This window comes from Herpailurus yagouaroundi, unplaced genomic scaffold (assembly GCF_014898765.1).
Source record: "Herpailurus yagouaroundi ecotype Mexico unplaced genomic scaffold, PumYag 198, whole genome shotgun sequence".
Lineage (NCBI taxonomy): Eukaryota > Metazoa > Chordata > Mammalia > Carnivora > Felidae > Herpailurus > Herpailurus yagouaroundi.
Genome location: NW_024412429.1, coordinates 13,479,152 through 13,495,978, shown reverse-complemented (window position 1 = coordinate 13,495,978; position 16,827 = coordinate 13,479,152). Strand labels below are relative to the sequence as shown.

At 39.8% G+C, this 16,827-nt stretch overlaps 1 protein-coding gene across 3 annotated transcripts in view; it reads right to left on the bottom strand.

The window, feature by feature from the left end:
• IPCEF1 (interaction protein for cytohesin exchange factors 1) overlaps positions 1-16,827 on the bottom strand; it is a 185,138-nt gene that overhangs the window by 85,793 nt on the left and 82,518 nt on the right. For 2 of the 3 annotated variants that reach the window (XM_040448832.1, XM_040448830.1), the window contains exon 1: positions 4,537-4,575. In XM_040448832.1, coding sequence (XP_040304766.1) covers positions 4,537-4,560 — 24 coding nt within the window. In that variant the 5' untranslated portion in view covers positions 4,561-4,575. Of the gene's footprint in view, positions 1-4,536; positions 4,590-16,827 lie in introns of those variants that run through there. The other variant, XM_040448829.1, reaches the window with a different exon arrangement.

The following is a 16,827-nucleotide window of genomic DNA, read 5'->3' as shown; positions in this document are numbered from 1 at the left end:
CAGAAGTTTTCCAGTGGTAGTTAACAAGACCCTACCCGGTAATCTGCTCCCCAGACAGCTGTCAGGCACTGTTCCACCGGAAGTCCTACTTGGAACAGCAAATATGTGAAACAGCCTCCCAAGTTTGATCTGTGCACAAGGCCTGTGCACAGCAGTGTTGGCATAACGGAGTTATGTTCATGTGGCCTAAATGAACAAGCTGCCAAAATGTGAGCTCTTTTTAGTAAATCAAAAATGTGAAAACTAAATTCCTCACTTCATCCCTGAATATCACCCCAGCCCTGAGGCACACACGATGAGCACAGAGTTCAAGTGAGGGGCAGGCAGTTCCCCATGGGGATGAGAATCATGTCTAGACTGTTCACCACACACAGAACACCCAGGCAACAAGTGTTCCGTAAGTGATGAATGCAGAGCTTTATTGTGAAGTAAACACAACAAATACGGGTTTGCTGTTAGACAAATCATCCCACTGATGACAGTCCAGGAAGCAGCAGATGAACCCAGCCACGGCACCAGAAGTAAATGTCCCTTCCCATTCAATGAGCCTGCTGTCCTCATGGAGCATGAAAACTGAGCAAAGTTACCATGATTCACATGCAGAGTTTTCTGTTTCAGGAACAAGTTTTCACTTGACATTTAGGCAATATTTAATAAAACAATTTTATTTAAAAGAATTCTTGGGAAACCACTGTAATAAGGTTCTTATCTAAGATGAATCTGACCATTTCCTGCCCACAAGAGCCACCCCTGAAAGTAAGAATTCTCAGAAGCTTTAGGTGAAAGAGCTAAATATGATGATACAAGAGATGATGTGTAGCATTCCCTCTAACCCTTGTCGTCTTCAAGGTAAGGTTGTTTTCCTTTCTTGGCTACAACATTGTTACTAAAATCTGAGAACAGAGAACTTTCTTAATCAAGCCTTTAAGATTCGTGTATGCTAATTGTGATTTGTTTGTTTGCTTATTCATCTATTTCTTTATTTTAGTGAGAAACTAGTCATATCAGAAAAATAAGCAATACTCATTTAGTGTATAATACTGTGTTATCACCACAGCATGATGCATGGAAAGCCTTATAAATATGGAGGACTACACAAGTGGATTCTTAGAAATGTTTAGGGATTGTACCAAATCTAATGATTATGTTATAGATTTCCCAACAAGCTATGACCCGGATCCTAGAGATGATTATGCTAATTCTTTATTTCAGGCCACGATTTGGTCAATTGTGGCTTTTGTTTATTCAACCCCCAGTTCTTGCACAATTACTCCGTGCCAAGGACCCAAGATTCAGAGGCAAGCAAGCTCTTACACAGCTTCCAGTCAAATGCAGAAAAGAAAGAATTGAACAAGGATAATGAGGTCCATATGGAAGTGCCACTACCCAGGATCAGGGAGTCAGGGGAGTCAGGGGAATCACCCCGCGGGTTGATAAAAACAAAGGTCCCAAGGATGAAGGCCTGAGCATCAAAGGCTCTAATACAGGAATGCAGGTGTGAACCAAAAGGCACCCACCACAGAGTGTTGGGGAATAACCACACTGAGTAGTAAAGCCAACATCACACAGAACCTTGTAAGTTACATTTGAAAGTATGAGGTTTACCCAAAAGTCAATGGGAAGCCACTGAACAGATGTCAGCAGGCAAGGGACACAATGTTATTTGCGTTTAAGAAAGTTCACTCAGGGGCGCCTGGGTGGCGCAGTCGGTTAAGCGTCCGACCTCAGCCAGGTCACGATCTCGCGGTCTGTGAGTTCGAGCCCCGCATCGGGCTCTGGGCTGATGGCTCGGAGCCTGGAGCCTGTTTCCGATTCTGTGTCTCCCTCTCTCTCTGCCCCTCCCCTGTTCATGCTCTGTCTCTCTCTGTCCCAAAAATAAAAATAAAAAACGTTGAAAAAAAAAATTTTTTTTAAAAGAAAGTTCACTCAGTCTGTTGCATGGCAGGTGGATTGGAGGGGCAAGGGAGGTTGGGGGGGGGGGCGGTGCAGAGGCAAGGATCCCAGCAGGGATAGGGAAGGGCAGTGTTGTGCCGTGAAGACAAAGAAATACCAAGAAGGTGAAACCAATGGAACTTGGTGAGTGAATACCTTTGGTTCTCTGGGAAGCTTTAGCTCTAAAAATTCTGTTTTTTTCAGAGGAGAGAAAAGGCTACTATCAGATAATGAACAACTCAGCTTAACCAGAAAAAACGCTATTCTACCACACACATAATAAAATCTCAGATGCTTAGAATCTAGTTTCTTGGGCAATTTTATTGGCACAATTTACCATGCCAACCTCAGCAACTATCAGGTCACGATCAACAAAAGTGCCTTAAAAGTACTGGCCTTCACCCCTGCTGATGGTAAGTTCCCCATCATAAGCACCAAACAGAAGGCTCAGCACATATAGCTCAATAAACGTTAGGTTATTGGAAATGAAGTGTGATTCAGGATGTGATTAGGTCAAATGTGTCAAGCCTACTGAAACTACCTAGCATAAAAATAGGTCTCCTGTGCTACATTTTATTTAGAGAACAAATGACAGCAGAAAATTGAGCTAATTTTCTGAATGGAAATATAAAGTAGGGTAACCACTGAAAAGCAACTGGAAGAAAAGCTTAAGAGAGATGTTTAGCCGTACCACCTAGACACTGATGGCCGCGAGATAAAAATAACAGGTAAACAGGCACACGAGGAGAGCTGAGCTGATTAGGTCTGGGAGTGGAGGATGGCTCATGAAATGAGAAAGACCCATAAATAGCCAGAGTTCCCACCAATGAGGGTGGAATCCACCTGCTCCCGGGTCCAAGGGGAAGCAGGTTACATATTGCAGCGGTGCTCGCTGTCAATTGCGGATTGTGTGGGTGGTAGGTTAGTCCTTTGGTAATCAAATCTTCAGTGTGCACCAATAGCCAGGGTTATACTCTACTTAAGATGTGGAGATTTAAACATGTTTCAGGTCATACTTAAATCTCCAGTTCCTACCTAGTACAGTGGGTGATAAATGATAGAGTCGGGACAGGTAATCAGTGAACTTTAAATGAATGTTTGAATGAGTAAATGAATTTCTTAAAGTGCTTAACTGCTCTCTTACTATCTTAGTTTCCATTTCTTCTTAAATATATAAGATCAACTCCTTCCAGTTGGAACACTACATTCTTTCAGTAGAAAAGGGAAATAATGTTAAAAAAAAAATCAAACCCTCCATTACTTTTCTCAAGGATCTAACCATTCCAGTTCTTCCTTTGCATTTCTTTGCTCTGTATAACATGTCCTTATCATCATATGCACTTTTTCTTTTTAAAAATTTTTATAAACGTTGGGAACTCTAAGCTTTAGTGTTCCTGACTATTTTACAAATCTGTGATGCCTGTCTTTTGCCCTTGACCACAGGACCTTCCTTGAACACCCTATACATATGCCTTCATATTTAATCTTGGCCAAGTCTCCCACTGCGGCCTCATTTATTCTCTTAGGTGTTCCCTTTCTTTATCTTCATCATGATTATTCACATTTCTATGATCAAACAACACCTACTCGTTTGTGTCCAAGGGATCACATTTGCCTTTTCCGCAAGTTTTAGATGGCAAATTTCCCAGGGTAAATAATGAACTATAATTTGTGTTTTCATTTTTAGTTTTCTGCAGTCCTGTCTCCCAAAGCTTCCACCATTTTCATCACTAGCAAGCTTTTCCTTCTCATTTAGAATTAGCATCAGAATTAAAGTGCTCTCATTGCTTTCTCTATTTCTGGAATAGGAAATTGTTAACAAAGCAGAGAATTAATCAGCTGCCTTGCTTTTTAGTAAGGTGTCCCTTCCAGGAGCTTTCTAGTTCATTCCATTTCTCCATCACGATTCCTACAACCTGCCTTGACATCCATTTCCTAATTTGCATCAGGAAATTATGGTCCATGCCCCCTATTTTGCAGGAAGTCTATACTGTATTCTCTCAATACCCCATTTCTGGTTCTGCTTTTGGCTCTACTCCGAAAACTATCCTATGCATCCATCATGAGGTCATTAGATTTGCCAAAAGATACACACTATACAGTCCCACACTACCCCACACCCCCTCCTATTAGAAATATCATGTTAATTTTATCAACTAATTTTCTCTGCTAAGTGTCCTTGTCTAATAGAGATAACATACTTGCTCAGTGGATTTACCTAAATAGGCAAATTTATAGCTGTAAAAGTATTTTCAAAAAAGCCTAAAATTTCAGCATAATAATTAGCAGAATTTTTCCCATAGACGTCGCATGAGAGGTTGTGCTATTACCATAGTTGACCTAAAACACAGAGGCAATTTATGTATTGTATATTAAAATCATGGTTATGTTTTTGATCTTTAAAAGCAAATAGCTAGCAGTCTTAAATGCTTGGTGATCATAAGAAACCCCCTGAAACCTAACAAAAGGATCATTTAATCCCCTCGTGGCTAATGAAATGGAGGACAGTAACTAGCTAGCCAAACTCAAGATCAATTTGTTTATTTTTTACTCATTCATCAAACTGACAGTATTTAAGTCTGCAGTGTCCCAAACAGTACTCACAAGAGCATTGCCATCAGTAGCCATGTATGATGTCAAGTTGGTAGAAACAAAAGCTAGAAGAGAAAACAAAGGAGTCTCAGTTAAATGTGGGATTAAAGTGTTCATAAAAGCATATTATCTCGGGCGCCTGGTGGCTCAGTCAGTTAAGCGTCCGACTTCGGCTCAGGTCATAATCTTGCAGTTCGTGGGTTGGAGCCCCATGCGTCAGGCTCTGTGCGGACAGCTCAGAGCCTGGAGCCTGTTTCGGATTCTGTGTATGTGTGTCTCTCTCTCTGCCCCTCCCCTGCTCTCACTCTCTCTATCAAGAACATGAATAAACATTTAAAAAATTAAAAACAAAAAGGATATTATCTCTTTGATACAGGGGGAGGCATTTCTAATTTGATTGATGAATTTCACAATAAAAGCAATTAACTCAGTGGCCTTTTAACACAGAGCTATACGGCAACATTTAAAACCGAGTTCATAAAATAAGCCAGAAGTTTATTTGTACATGGGTCAGTATCCTTTCACATCTACAGCAAGACATGCATGTTACTTACATACTTAATACTGTGTTGTATATAAACAAATATCTGAAAAATGAAAATATTTTCCTCTTTATGATGAGCAACACAGTGTAAGATGGGGAAATATTTGATCGAATACTATTCTGATTATATTCACTAAACAATTTCAAAAATGTAACTAATCCCCGTGCCTCAGAAATCCCAACTTTAGTATGAAGATGAGCTGCTTTTGATGTATTACACTTTGTAGTGGATGACCTGAAAGACAACATGCTCTGTGGTTTCAAGAAAAGTGGATGAAAACAAAAAGAAAGAAAACCCATATTTTCAGACTTTGATCAGCAAGAAACTTACTAAACATACTCCAGCCACTGAAACTCTTCCAAAACAGAGAGCCTTTCAATCTCTTTCTCCTTACCACCAGAGATACAGACTCATAATCTGCATGACTTTATGCCTTACACCATGGTTCCCAAATCTCAAAGAATGCATATCCCTTTTTAATGTCAAAAACACCATATCTATATTACGTAGATATGAATAAAACATTTATTTGGAAAATGCCAAATGAAAAAAACCATAGTAAAAATGACTGGCAAATTTAATTACTTAATATTTATTTTATTTTATTTTATTTTATTTTATTTTATTTTAATATTTATTTATTTTAAAAAAATAGACTAAAACCTAAATAAAAACACAAGCTGCTGATAATATCTGCAATATATACTTAATACATAATAATCAATTTAAAAATGGGCAGAAGACCTAAGTAGCCATTTATCCAAAGAAGACATACTTAGGACAACAGACATATGACAAGATGCTCAACCTCACTGATCATCGGGGAAATGCAAATCAAAACTACAAATGAAGAAAAAAAAAGCTACCCAAAACTATGTCACCTCACGCCTGTCAGAATGGCTAAAATCAACAACACAACAAACAACAGGTGTTGGTGAGGATGTGGAGAAAGGGGAACCCTCCTGCATTCTTGGTGGGAATGCAAACTGGTGCAGCCACTGTGGAAAACAGTATGGAGGGGTTTCCTCAAAAAGATAAAAACAGAACTGCCCTACAATTCAGCAACCGCACTACTAGGTATTTACCCAAACAATACAAAAATACTGATTCAGAGGGATACATGCACCCTGCTGTTTATAGCAGCATTTCCTGCAACAGCCAATTTATGGAAATAGACCAAGTGTCCATCGACTGATGAATGGATAACAAAGAGGTGGTGTATATATACAATGGGAAACCACTCAGCCATAAAAAAAAAGAATGAAATCTTGCCATTTGCAACAATGTGGAAGGAGCTAAAGAGTAATATGCAAAGCAAACTAAGTCAGAGAAAAACAAATATCCTATGATTTCACTCATCAGTGGAACTTAAGAAACAAAACAAACAAGCAAAGGGAAAAAAATAGAGGGAGGCAGACCAAGAAACAGATTCTTAACTATAGAGAACAAATTGATGGTTAGGAGAGTGGAGAGAGGTGAAGGGTGAAGGGCGGGTGAAATAGGTGGTGGGTATTAAGAATTGCACTTGCTGTGATGAGCACAGGGTGTTGTATGGAAGTGTAGAATCACTATACTGTACACCTAAAACTAATATAACACTGTATGTTTTTGGGGTTTTTTTCCAAATTTTTTTTAAACGTTTATTTATTTTTGAGACAGAGAGAGATAGAGCATGAACAGGGGAGGGGCAGAGAGAGAGAGAGAGACACAGAATCTGGAACAGGCTCCAGGCTCCGAGCTGTCAGCACAGAGCCCGACGTGGGGCTCGAACTCACCGACTGCGAGATCATGACCTGGCCGAAGTCGGACGCTTAACCGACCAAGCCCCCCAGGCGCCCCTATAACACTGTATGTTAACTGCAATTGAAATAAAAACTTTTTAAAAATCATCATTATAAAGAGTTCTTAAATACCGATAGGAAAATCATAAGCAAACTAATAGAATAACAAGTGAAGAAAATTCAAAAAATAAAAATACAAATGACTGATGTTTAACCTCATTAGCAATAAAAGTGCAAAATGAAACAACATGATTTCATCTTTACTCTTCAAGATTAGTACACACACACAAATTAAGTGGTAGAAGCCACATTTGGTGAAGGTGTGCTGCAAAGAATAATTTCGTGTTGTTGGAATGTCAAATGATTACAGCCTCGCTGGAGGGTGGTTTTCTGAGATGACAGCGATGACAATCAGTGACCACCAACATTTGCGGAGTCGTCGCTATTTGCTATCAACAATGCTATATACTACCGTCCTAAACATGCAAAGAGTTTTATAATGTATTCTTACTGAAAAAAATAGGGTATCATTCACTTTTTATCATGAAAATACAGGTTTATATACATACATCTCATACATCAGTGCATTGGGGGGGGAGAGTCTGAAGATATTTGTAGCAGAATGTGTGTAGTAATCATCTATGAGAACTGGAATAACCACATAATGTATTGTTTGCTCCCCAATGTATTTATTTCCTACCATAAGTATTTATTTATAAAACAAAAATGTTCGGATAAAATGCTATAAATATTTGATTGGCTCTTTATAGCAACGTATTTTTAATATCCGTTGATTGAGCAAATACATAATAAGCAAAAGCTGGTTTACATTCAGCAGCACTTTTAGACAATGAAGGTTGTAAACTTGTAGAAGTTAAGAGCAAAGCTTTGGAATGGTCTGGACTGGATTTAAATCTCAGTTTGCCAATTTACTGTGTAATATTGGGCAAATGACTGGTATTATAAATATGCAAATGACTGGGCATTGTAGTAGTATTTCTTTCTTAGGGTCAGACAAAAATGAAGTGAGAAAGTATCGTTATAATACTCATAGCAGTACCTGACATGTTAAAAATATTCAATAAATTCTTTTACCATCATAAAACATATTTATGCCTTAAGCACACACTTATTAAAGGTCAACTATATATACCCTTTAAATATGATGTAAAGCATTGCTGTGTAAACTTCCCTGATTCAGAGGGATCACCAGCCCCTCCCCTAGAATAACATAATGGCTACATTTGTTGTATTTATTAAGCCATTACTACATCCTCTACCAGTTGATGATTTTCATGTCTCATGCCATCTGATTGTTACAATCACCTATGAATAATCCACTATTATTACTCCCATGTCTCAGAAGAGGCAACTCGGAAACTTAGAATCCAGATATTTCCAGATTCAAACCCAGGCTCCACAGCCTGCTCTCTTAAATTCTCTTAACCTTCGCTCCCCCCAACAGGACAGTGTTCATAATTAACCCTTCAATAGCCATGGCATTTTACATACCACGATGCTGTGGGCAGGTCTACCTGATTGGACAATGAGAATATCAAAGGTAGAGGCAAGACCCATACATCTTCATGCCCCTGAGCCTATCCCAGGGAAGCACACAGCTTAGGCAAGAGTTGTCAAAATGTTTTTTTTAACTAATAGATCACACCATCAGAAAACCTTATTATTTCAGTGGAATTTGAATGTCTTCACTCGGCCAGATTTCTCATAGCAAAATAAGCAGAACTGACAGAAGAGGATAGAAGACAGAGAGAAAAATTCAGCACTGATTCTTCCACTAAGCATTGGGGTTTGTTGACACTGATGTTAAGCCTTCCTTTGATCGCGCAGAATATGTCTCTTATACATATTGTATTCCTTAAACTCCTAACAGTCTCTTGGGTGTGTTCTGTCTACACCCATTGCAACCACCATAGTCAAAGGCACCTCTTTCCTGAACCATCGCAGAAACATCCCAGCTGATGTCCTAGCTTTACTTCTTACCCAGAGTGAGGTTTTTTCAATGCACGTTTAACTATCCTCTCTCTCCTTAAATCTCTACCATGGCCATTGAAACATGAGGTAAAGACCAATATCATGAAAATCTACAAGGAAGGCTTTGCCTGGCCTCTGCCTCCTCTCCAGTCCCATCTTGGATCATTTCCATGTCTCTTTCTTTCCTGACTCACTAGCTTTTTTTTATTAATTCCTTAAACATGTTTCTACTAATCTCAGGAGCTTTACGCATGCTCTTCCACAGCCCGCACCCAAGATGGTTTATACCTACCATTTAATCTTTACCTATACGTACCATTTAAGCCTGTAGACCAAAGGTTATTTAGTCAAGAAAGCTTTCCCCAGTTCCTCTGAGAGATCAATCCTCTTTTGCATTCTCTCCTGGCATGTTATCTTTTTTTTTTTAATTTTTTAATAATTTTTTTATGTTTTTTTTTTTTTTTGAGAGAGAGAAACAGACAGGGTGGGAGGAGCAAAGGGAGGGAGACAGAGGATCCGAAGCAGGCTCTGCGCTGACAGCAGGGAGCCTGATGTGGGGCTCAAACTCACAAACCATGAAATCATGACCTGAGTTGAAGTTAGACGCTTAACTGGCTGAGCCACCTAGGCGCCCAGCACGTTATCTTTTAGACACAGAAGTTCTCATAATTGTACTGAATTATTAATGTTACAATTGGTTCTTTAACATCTGACTCCCCACTATAGTATAACTGACCGAAGGACAGGCACTATATCTTCTCTTGTTCACTTGTTTACTGCTGTATCCCTAGTCTTAGTACACACAGGGATTCAATAGACATTTGGGGAGTAAATGAATTAAAAACACAAACAATAAAAGTACTCAACTTTGGATGAGTTTCCATAAGGAAAACCTATAAATTCTAATTTTGTTTGTTTGTTTGTTTGTTTGTTTAGGGGAATGGTGCAGTCAGGAATATCCCACTAGAATTATCCTTCCCAATCTGCAAGATGTGGTGATGACACTGTGTTGATGTCAGACTTCCCTAATTCAAAGAGCTGATGGGTAGAAACAATATGTGCTCAGGGGTGGGGGCAGGGAGGAATAAGTGGGGAGACCTAGGCATGGATGTGCCATTGTAGAGGCTATGTATATTAGGTAAACAGTTTACTTAATAATTTTAGAGTTTCAGCACTTCTTAAAATAGTGAACATATATGAAATCTAAAATTTCACCAAAATTATTCAAAGATAATTTGGGACAGAAGAATCATCAAAACAATTTAAGCCCAACTCTGGCTTCTCCTCTTCCGTAACAAAGCACATGGCCATAACCCAGAAGAATTAAGAAGTGAAATGGTAGTCACGGAGACTAACGTAAACACATTTGCTTATTGTTTCGACAAAGAGAACCAGCTCAGCTAACCTTGTTACAGCACACATGTTATCTATATATTGACACACTGAATATATAGGTCCAAGATTTTGATAAAAATACTTATAAAGCACACAAAGGAGTTTATGAAAAATAAGAATGACACTGACAAAAGTGTTTTGAAAGTAATAATTTTGCCTTATTCCCAACCCTTCATGAGAATATTAGTTTAAGCAAGGTGCCCATATGTTAAAAGAGTTAAAAGGAAGAAGGAGTTTTTTGATATGTCTTCACAAAAGAGTTTTTTTGCTAAAGGATTTTTGTATAATTCCCAGGACTTAAAAATGTATAAGAACCCAATGACAAGACAACAAATAACTTTCATAAATCAAGAGGTATATCGTTCTTTGCTGTCAACAAAATTAAAGGAAAATCTATTTTAATGGTTTGTTAATTATTAAAAGGAGTTGTGATAGCTCACATATACTTGGCATATACTTGGAAAGAATTCAAAAGTGCTTCATTTCCATCTATTTATTTATGTGAAAAACAGTTTTAAGTGCTTACATATATAAAAACCAACAATAGGATTAAAATTTGCTCTGAACTCTCTCTCATTCTAGCAATAAATAATATTTACCTAGAAGTAGTTCCATAATTAGAGGAAAAGCCTCATCTATCTCATTAAATAGTTCATTTTCAATAAAAACATGTACCTCTTGTATTAATCATTATTTGTCAAAATAGCATATTCATGTTTTCAAATTATATACTACTAATAAATATGATATAACCCACTCCAAATGAAATCTTATTGGCTTAAAGAATTATGACACACAAAAAATTAAATTAATTTCAGTTTAAATATTTTTTTTTTTGCTGAAATGCATAATGTCATCAATGAAAATTTTTGAAGCAAAAAATAAATTATACAATTGTACAAAAATCCATGGAGTAGTAGAATGAAAATATGAGTTTCGGGGGGCATGGGGGTAAATAGAACAATGTAAAATTAAAACTCTAAAGATGACTTTTTAAAAAATAATTAATGAAACATATAAAATCTCTGTGCTATTTAGATCGCCTAGGTTATATTTAAGTATAACATTTTATATATTTTATATATATTTAAATATAATCTTTTTACTATCAAGACTTATAATACACCAGAAGTGACATCTTTTGCAACCATTTAAACATACAATGAAAATTCTAGGTGACGATGTAAAGTGTCAGGGAATATATCAGGCTTCCAAATTACTTTCTGGGTACATGGCCAAAATAACACGTTTCAAAACTACTACTACACACCCACATGGGTTAGGGTCAAACATTTCACTCCGCCACTCCTTAAATGTGGAAACCTATGAAAATCACTTAATGTCCCCGAATAGTGAAAGAGAAATACTAACAACCAGCTCAGGGATTTCGTGAGAATTAGATAAAATATCACATGAGGAATTTGCAGGACTTTATGCAGGCTCACTAAATGGGAACAATTACCTTGAATGGGAGCAATTACTTAGAAATGGTTTAGCTACAGAAAACTATTCCTCCTGATGGAATTAGCACACAACTAAAGGATGCGAGCAAGTGTGATAACAGGTTTCATCAAATAAAATAGCGTTTACTCTTCAAGGTTGATTAAACTTCCTAACCTACCCTCCTAGAGACATTTTGGGTTCCCTGTTTCAGAGTTTAACGGTTTCAGGGGATAGTTTTCTCAGTCACATTGACGACAGTTATCTTCTTTAAAAACACAATTCCTTAACACATCACAGCCAAAACAGTAAGGTCGTAAATATATTTTTACGTTTGCGAAATGAAATAAAATGTATTCCTGATAAGTTCTGTAACTGAAAAAGTGGAAAACACATTTCATTACCAAATGAATAATAAAGTTAATTTCAAAGAAGAAAAATTCCTTAATATATACTGGTTGTCATGGAATGAATGTTTGTGTCCCACCAACCCTCCCCCCCCAAATTCATATGTTGACCTTTCATCCCCATGTGATGTGTTTGGAGGTGGGGCCTTTGGGAGCTGATTAGGTCATGACAGCGGAGTCCTCATAAATCGGATTAAGACCGTTAAAGAAGCCAGACAGCTAGTTCACCCTCTTTCCACGATGCGAACAGACAAGGAGAAGAGTCACCTGCAACCCAGAAGCTCCTACCAGAACCCAACCATGATGGCACCATGATCTTGAACTCCCAGTCTCCAGAACTAGGACAGATAAATCTGTGTTGTTGACATGTTACCCAGTTATGTATTTTGTTCTAGAAGCCCAAGCTGACTAAGACGCTAGTGAAGAAGCATTCTGTTTTGTTTTAGACACAAACAAAATGCAAGTTTATTCTGGCAACTTATTTTAGAAACTATTTAGCAAATTAGTTAAGTCAAAAATATGGACTGTGGTGCTACATCACTTTGAAACCAGAAAATAAACCAAGAATATCAACATGGCAACCAATGCTATACAGGCAGTTGCTAGTATAATTGGTTGGGTTTTTTTTTTTTTAAGAGCAAAGAAAAATTCACTAAAGGTAGTTATTGGTTCAACTGATCCAAAAGTAGCCCCCTTGATTTTTCCCCCCTAGACCTATATTCTTTGGAATGGTGCAGCAAAACCAGTATGAGCCTACTGTGCTAAAGGTTTTCAAAAAGAAGACGATTTAGATGAGCACGGGGCATTGTATGGAAGTGTTGAATCATTATATTGTACACCTGAAACTAACAGTACATTGTATGTTAACTAACTGGAATTTAAATAAAAACTTTTTGAGAAAAGGCAATTTATTGTGATTTAAAGACAGTTTTTCAAGTGAAATAAACCGTGGCCTAAGCTGCTTCCTTTTTTCTTTTCTCACAGAGCAAGACAACTCTGAACCAAAATTCTAAAAACCCACATACTAATTCACAACATGCTTACCCTTTAAAATGACAATGCTCGCATTTGACAAGATATTCGCAGAGCAACAAATGGATTTATAGAAAGTCCATGGACATAAGCAAACCATGTGCATTACTGTTAGTCCAGGAACTAGAGCGAAAGAGGAAATAGAAAATGCTGGTCACTCTTAGAGGCAGAAGTCTCCATCGTCCAAAAGCATGAAATACGTGTGGCAACAAAGTGGGCATTTAACTAGCAATGAGAACAGTAAGCAAGCATCCTCTGTTACATGGTAGTCCGTCATAGCATTGCCACGGGAAGCAAGAGAGAAAACTCATCTTTGCTCATATATAAAAGCATAGGGCATGAGATCCATAATCCATTATCTTCTGCCAATTAGCAGATCCCTTGTTAAGGCAGAGCAGGAGAGAAGCAAGCTAAATACAAGATGACTCCCTTTTGAGCACAAATACCATGATGTATGGCATGGGGATGGGCTGGAGCTGTTACTTTGTCCAGGAAATTCAAAAAAGGAAAAATCCTTTTCCAAATTATCTCAAACATTTTTTCTTTTGAATTTAAGCTCCATTGTCATTCTGATTCCAATCCATTCCCTGCATGCTTTTAAAAATCCTCAGTTTTTTTCTTTTCCCTCTCATTCTTTTCTCTTTTTATTGTTAAGTTTCCCACTCGTTTTGTTACATTTCTTTTCTGCCATCTCTCCACTTTGAGGATGAACTGACAGATGGTTTTCAGAGCCACAGCTTTTTTAAACAAACTATGATGATTAAAATTACTTTATTTTCAACACCACCGAAATGCTGTGATACATCATCTGAAGAGACTGGCAGACCTCTCCCTCGCTTGTCCATTCTTACATTCCCACAGAAGCTGCCAGCCCTGACAGTCAAGACTCAGACAGAAAAATTTACAATTCTAAGCGAGGATAGTTCCTCTGTCAGCCAATCATGTCAATGTCTGCTCCCAATCGACTATTTTACTATGGTAACAAGCAGGTGGCAAACGGCAAGACATCTTGAACAACCTGCCTCTTCTACCTCCCGGAAGAACCTGCACCACCAGGTGCACGTGGCTGTTGACCACGCCCCCTTGGGAAGGCACGAAACTCCTTTGTGTCCCTGGACTGGAGGGGTCTCTGGCCCTTCTGTGAGCCTCCAGAACCCCAAACTTCAAAGATTGCAGTCTGCACCCCCGCATGCCTGCCCTTAGGGCTCAGGTAAATGGCCATGCCCTACGGATCTCACCCTATGCCCATTGCTCCTTTTGAGACACTCTCCTTCCTCAGCTCATAGGGTTCACTAGATGCTGGAAGAGACTCAACCCCATGGAGCTGATTCTGTTCCCCTGATTGTCTTAAATTCCATCATGCCAGCCCTACCTATAAGTGATTGCTCCCACAGGCCTTCCAGAATTAGGCTAGCACGCTTTCAGCTCTTCAAATTATTTATATAGGCAAGGGCCCTGCAAAACATATTTGCACACCCCTCTAAACACACACACACACACACACACACACACACACACACACACACATCCTAACAGCAGCCTTGTACAGTGATGCAGATAAAACCTGCATGGTACCTACTTCCTCTTCCAGGCGGTGACAGATCCCAAGAACTTCTAGGGTTCTAAGTCCTTCTAAGTCCTTCTAAGATTCAATCTAGCTGTGTGCTTAGGTCTGATCTAGGACATTTGTGGCTGAAACTCAAGGAATCTTCTCAAAGGTTGATAGTAGCACCAAGACACCACATCAAGTAGGGAAAGGGCCACTAGGCCTCTGGTGAGGCCACAGGAAACACTAGGAGCCCCCAGGCCAAGTCTCAAAGTCCACTACAGTCTGACCCAGGAGCTCACCCTGGGTCTCTCCAATGGCAGCCCTTGAGTAACAGCAGCTGACTCCTTCCCCCCCACACCCCTGTTTGTGGTGAGAGAAGATGCAGTGCTCTAAGGTGGACCAGGTATGAACAGCAAGTGATGGCCCTTACCTTTCTGCAATTCGCATCCCTCATTTTCTCCACTTTATTGTTCTTTATTCGGCAAGAATCATAATCCTATTTTCTCTGCGTGGAAGATAGCACACTTTCTGCTTGTGTGATCCGGACTGTACACACACTGCTCTGAGACAGCCAGTCGTTCTAACTCAGCTTTGCCAAATGGCCTTCCACGGTACGTGTTCCACCAGAGTGAATAAAGTATACCCTATGCAGCAGTGGTCTCTACCATGGGACCATTGCTGGCTGGAAGAAAGCCAGAGAAAGAAAACCTATTACAAAAGCTGCCTGCTGTTTGCACCTATTGAGGTGGAATTGGGGCCAAAATTCCCCTTTTGTCTGGCTAGCTCTTTCATTGGGAAATATCACTTTAACAGGCCTTACGACTTTGCAAAGGTAGTGCCCAAGGCTTTGTCAGACAGGATGAGTAGAGAATGTAGAGACCATAGGGAGCTGAACTGTTGCGCATAATAATGGAAAGGCTTCCTTTTTCAAGAACAAGGTGACTGGAGTAACATTACCAACATGGTGACAGAATGGTTTCTTTTTTTTTTTTTTCAAAGTTTATTTATTTATTTTGAGAGAGACAGAGGGTGCAAGCTGGAGCAAGGGCGGAGAGAGAGGAGGACAGAGGATCCAAAGCAGGCTTTGCACTGACAGCACAGAGCCTGATGCAGGGACTCAAAGTCACAAACCATGAGATATGACCTGAGCCAAAACCAAAAGTCAGACACTTAACCGACTGAGCCACCCACGCACCCGGACATAAGTTGCTTCTAGTTTGCTGCCTCTCACAAGAAGAACAAGTAACATCTATTCAAGAACAAAACACCATTGAGAGAATTCTAGAACATAAGGGTGAGGCTGAAGTAGCTCCCTGCACCTCAAAGCCCAAGATGATGCCTTAGAAGGGTAAGAGAAATGGCTACATGTTGACTACATCGCCTCTCCCCCAAGACAGGGCAGCACCATGTGCAGAGATCTCCCCTGAGAACCCAGCTTCCCAGCACTGTGAGTCACTTTGTAGGAGACTCTACCCTAATATCGTACCACAGGGATTGTAGAGGAATCTGTAGGGCCCAGCCCCCAAAATCTGACTATGATGGAGAAGGAAGGTTGGGCTGGCAACAAGCAGCACACAGATCTTGGGAGACCAAGTTCATGCCTGCAGTACCCAAGTAGTAAACTCAACCAGAGGCTTTGTTCATCTACAGAACCAAGTTGGGGCTGCACTCTGACCAGGGAACCCTGGGGTGGTGGGGGCAGGGAGGAGGGGTGCAGATCTGTCTGATTCAGATCCTCCAACAAATTTTGTCAGCCACAGAGCTGTGTGGCCCACATCCAGGCAAGATGCCGAGCCATAGCCCCACCTGCTGTGGAGAGTGCCTTCCAGCCCCATCTGACAAAAAAGGCTGATGAACTCCTGGAGGCTGTGCAGCCCAGTGGCACTGGAGCCAAGAGCCAGGTGGACAGAGCTGATCTCCCCCAGGGCAAAGCCAGTACCAAGTGTGAAGGCTTCCCGGGCTATACGCTGGTGGATGAATTAATTCATAGCCAAGGCTGAAGGTAGCTCCCGGCTCCTCCCAAATAGACAGCCTATTTGGGAAATTGTCAATGGCCTGGGGTGGCTCCTCCCCTCCCACCCAGGCAAGGGGCTGAGATTTGGCCCCACCAACTGCAGAGAGTGTCTTCTGGACCCATCAAATCAGAAGGGCTGGAGAAAACA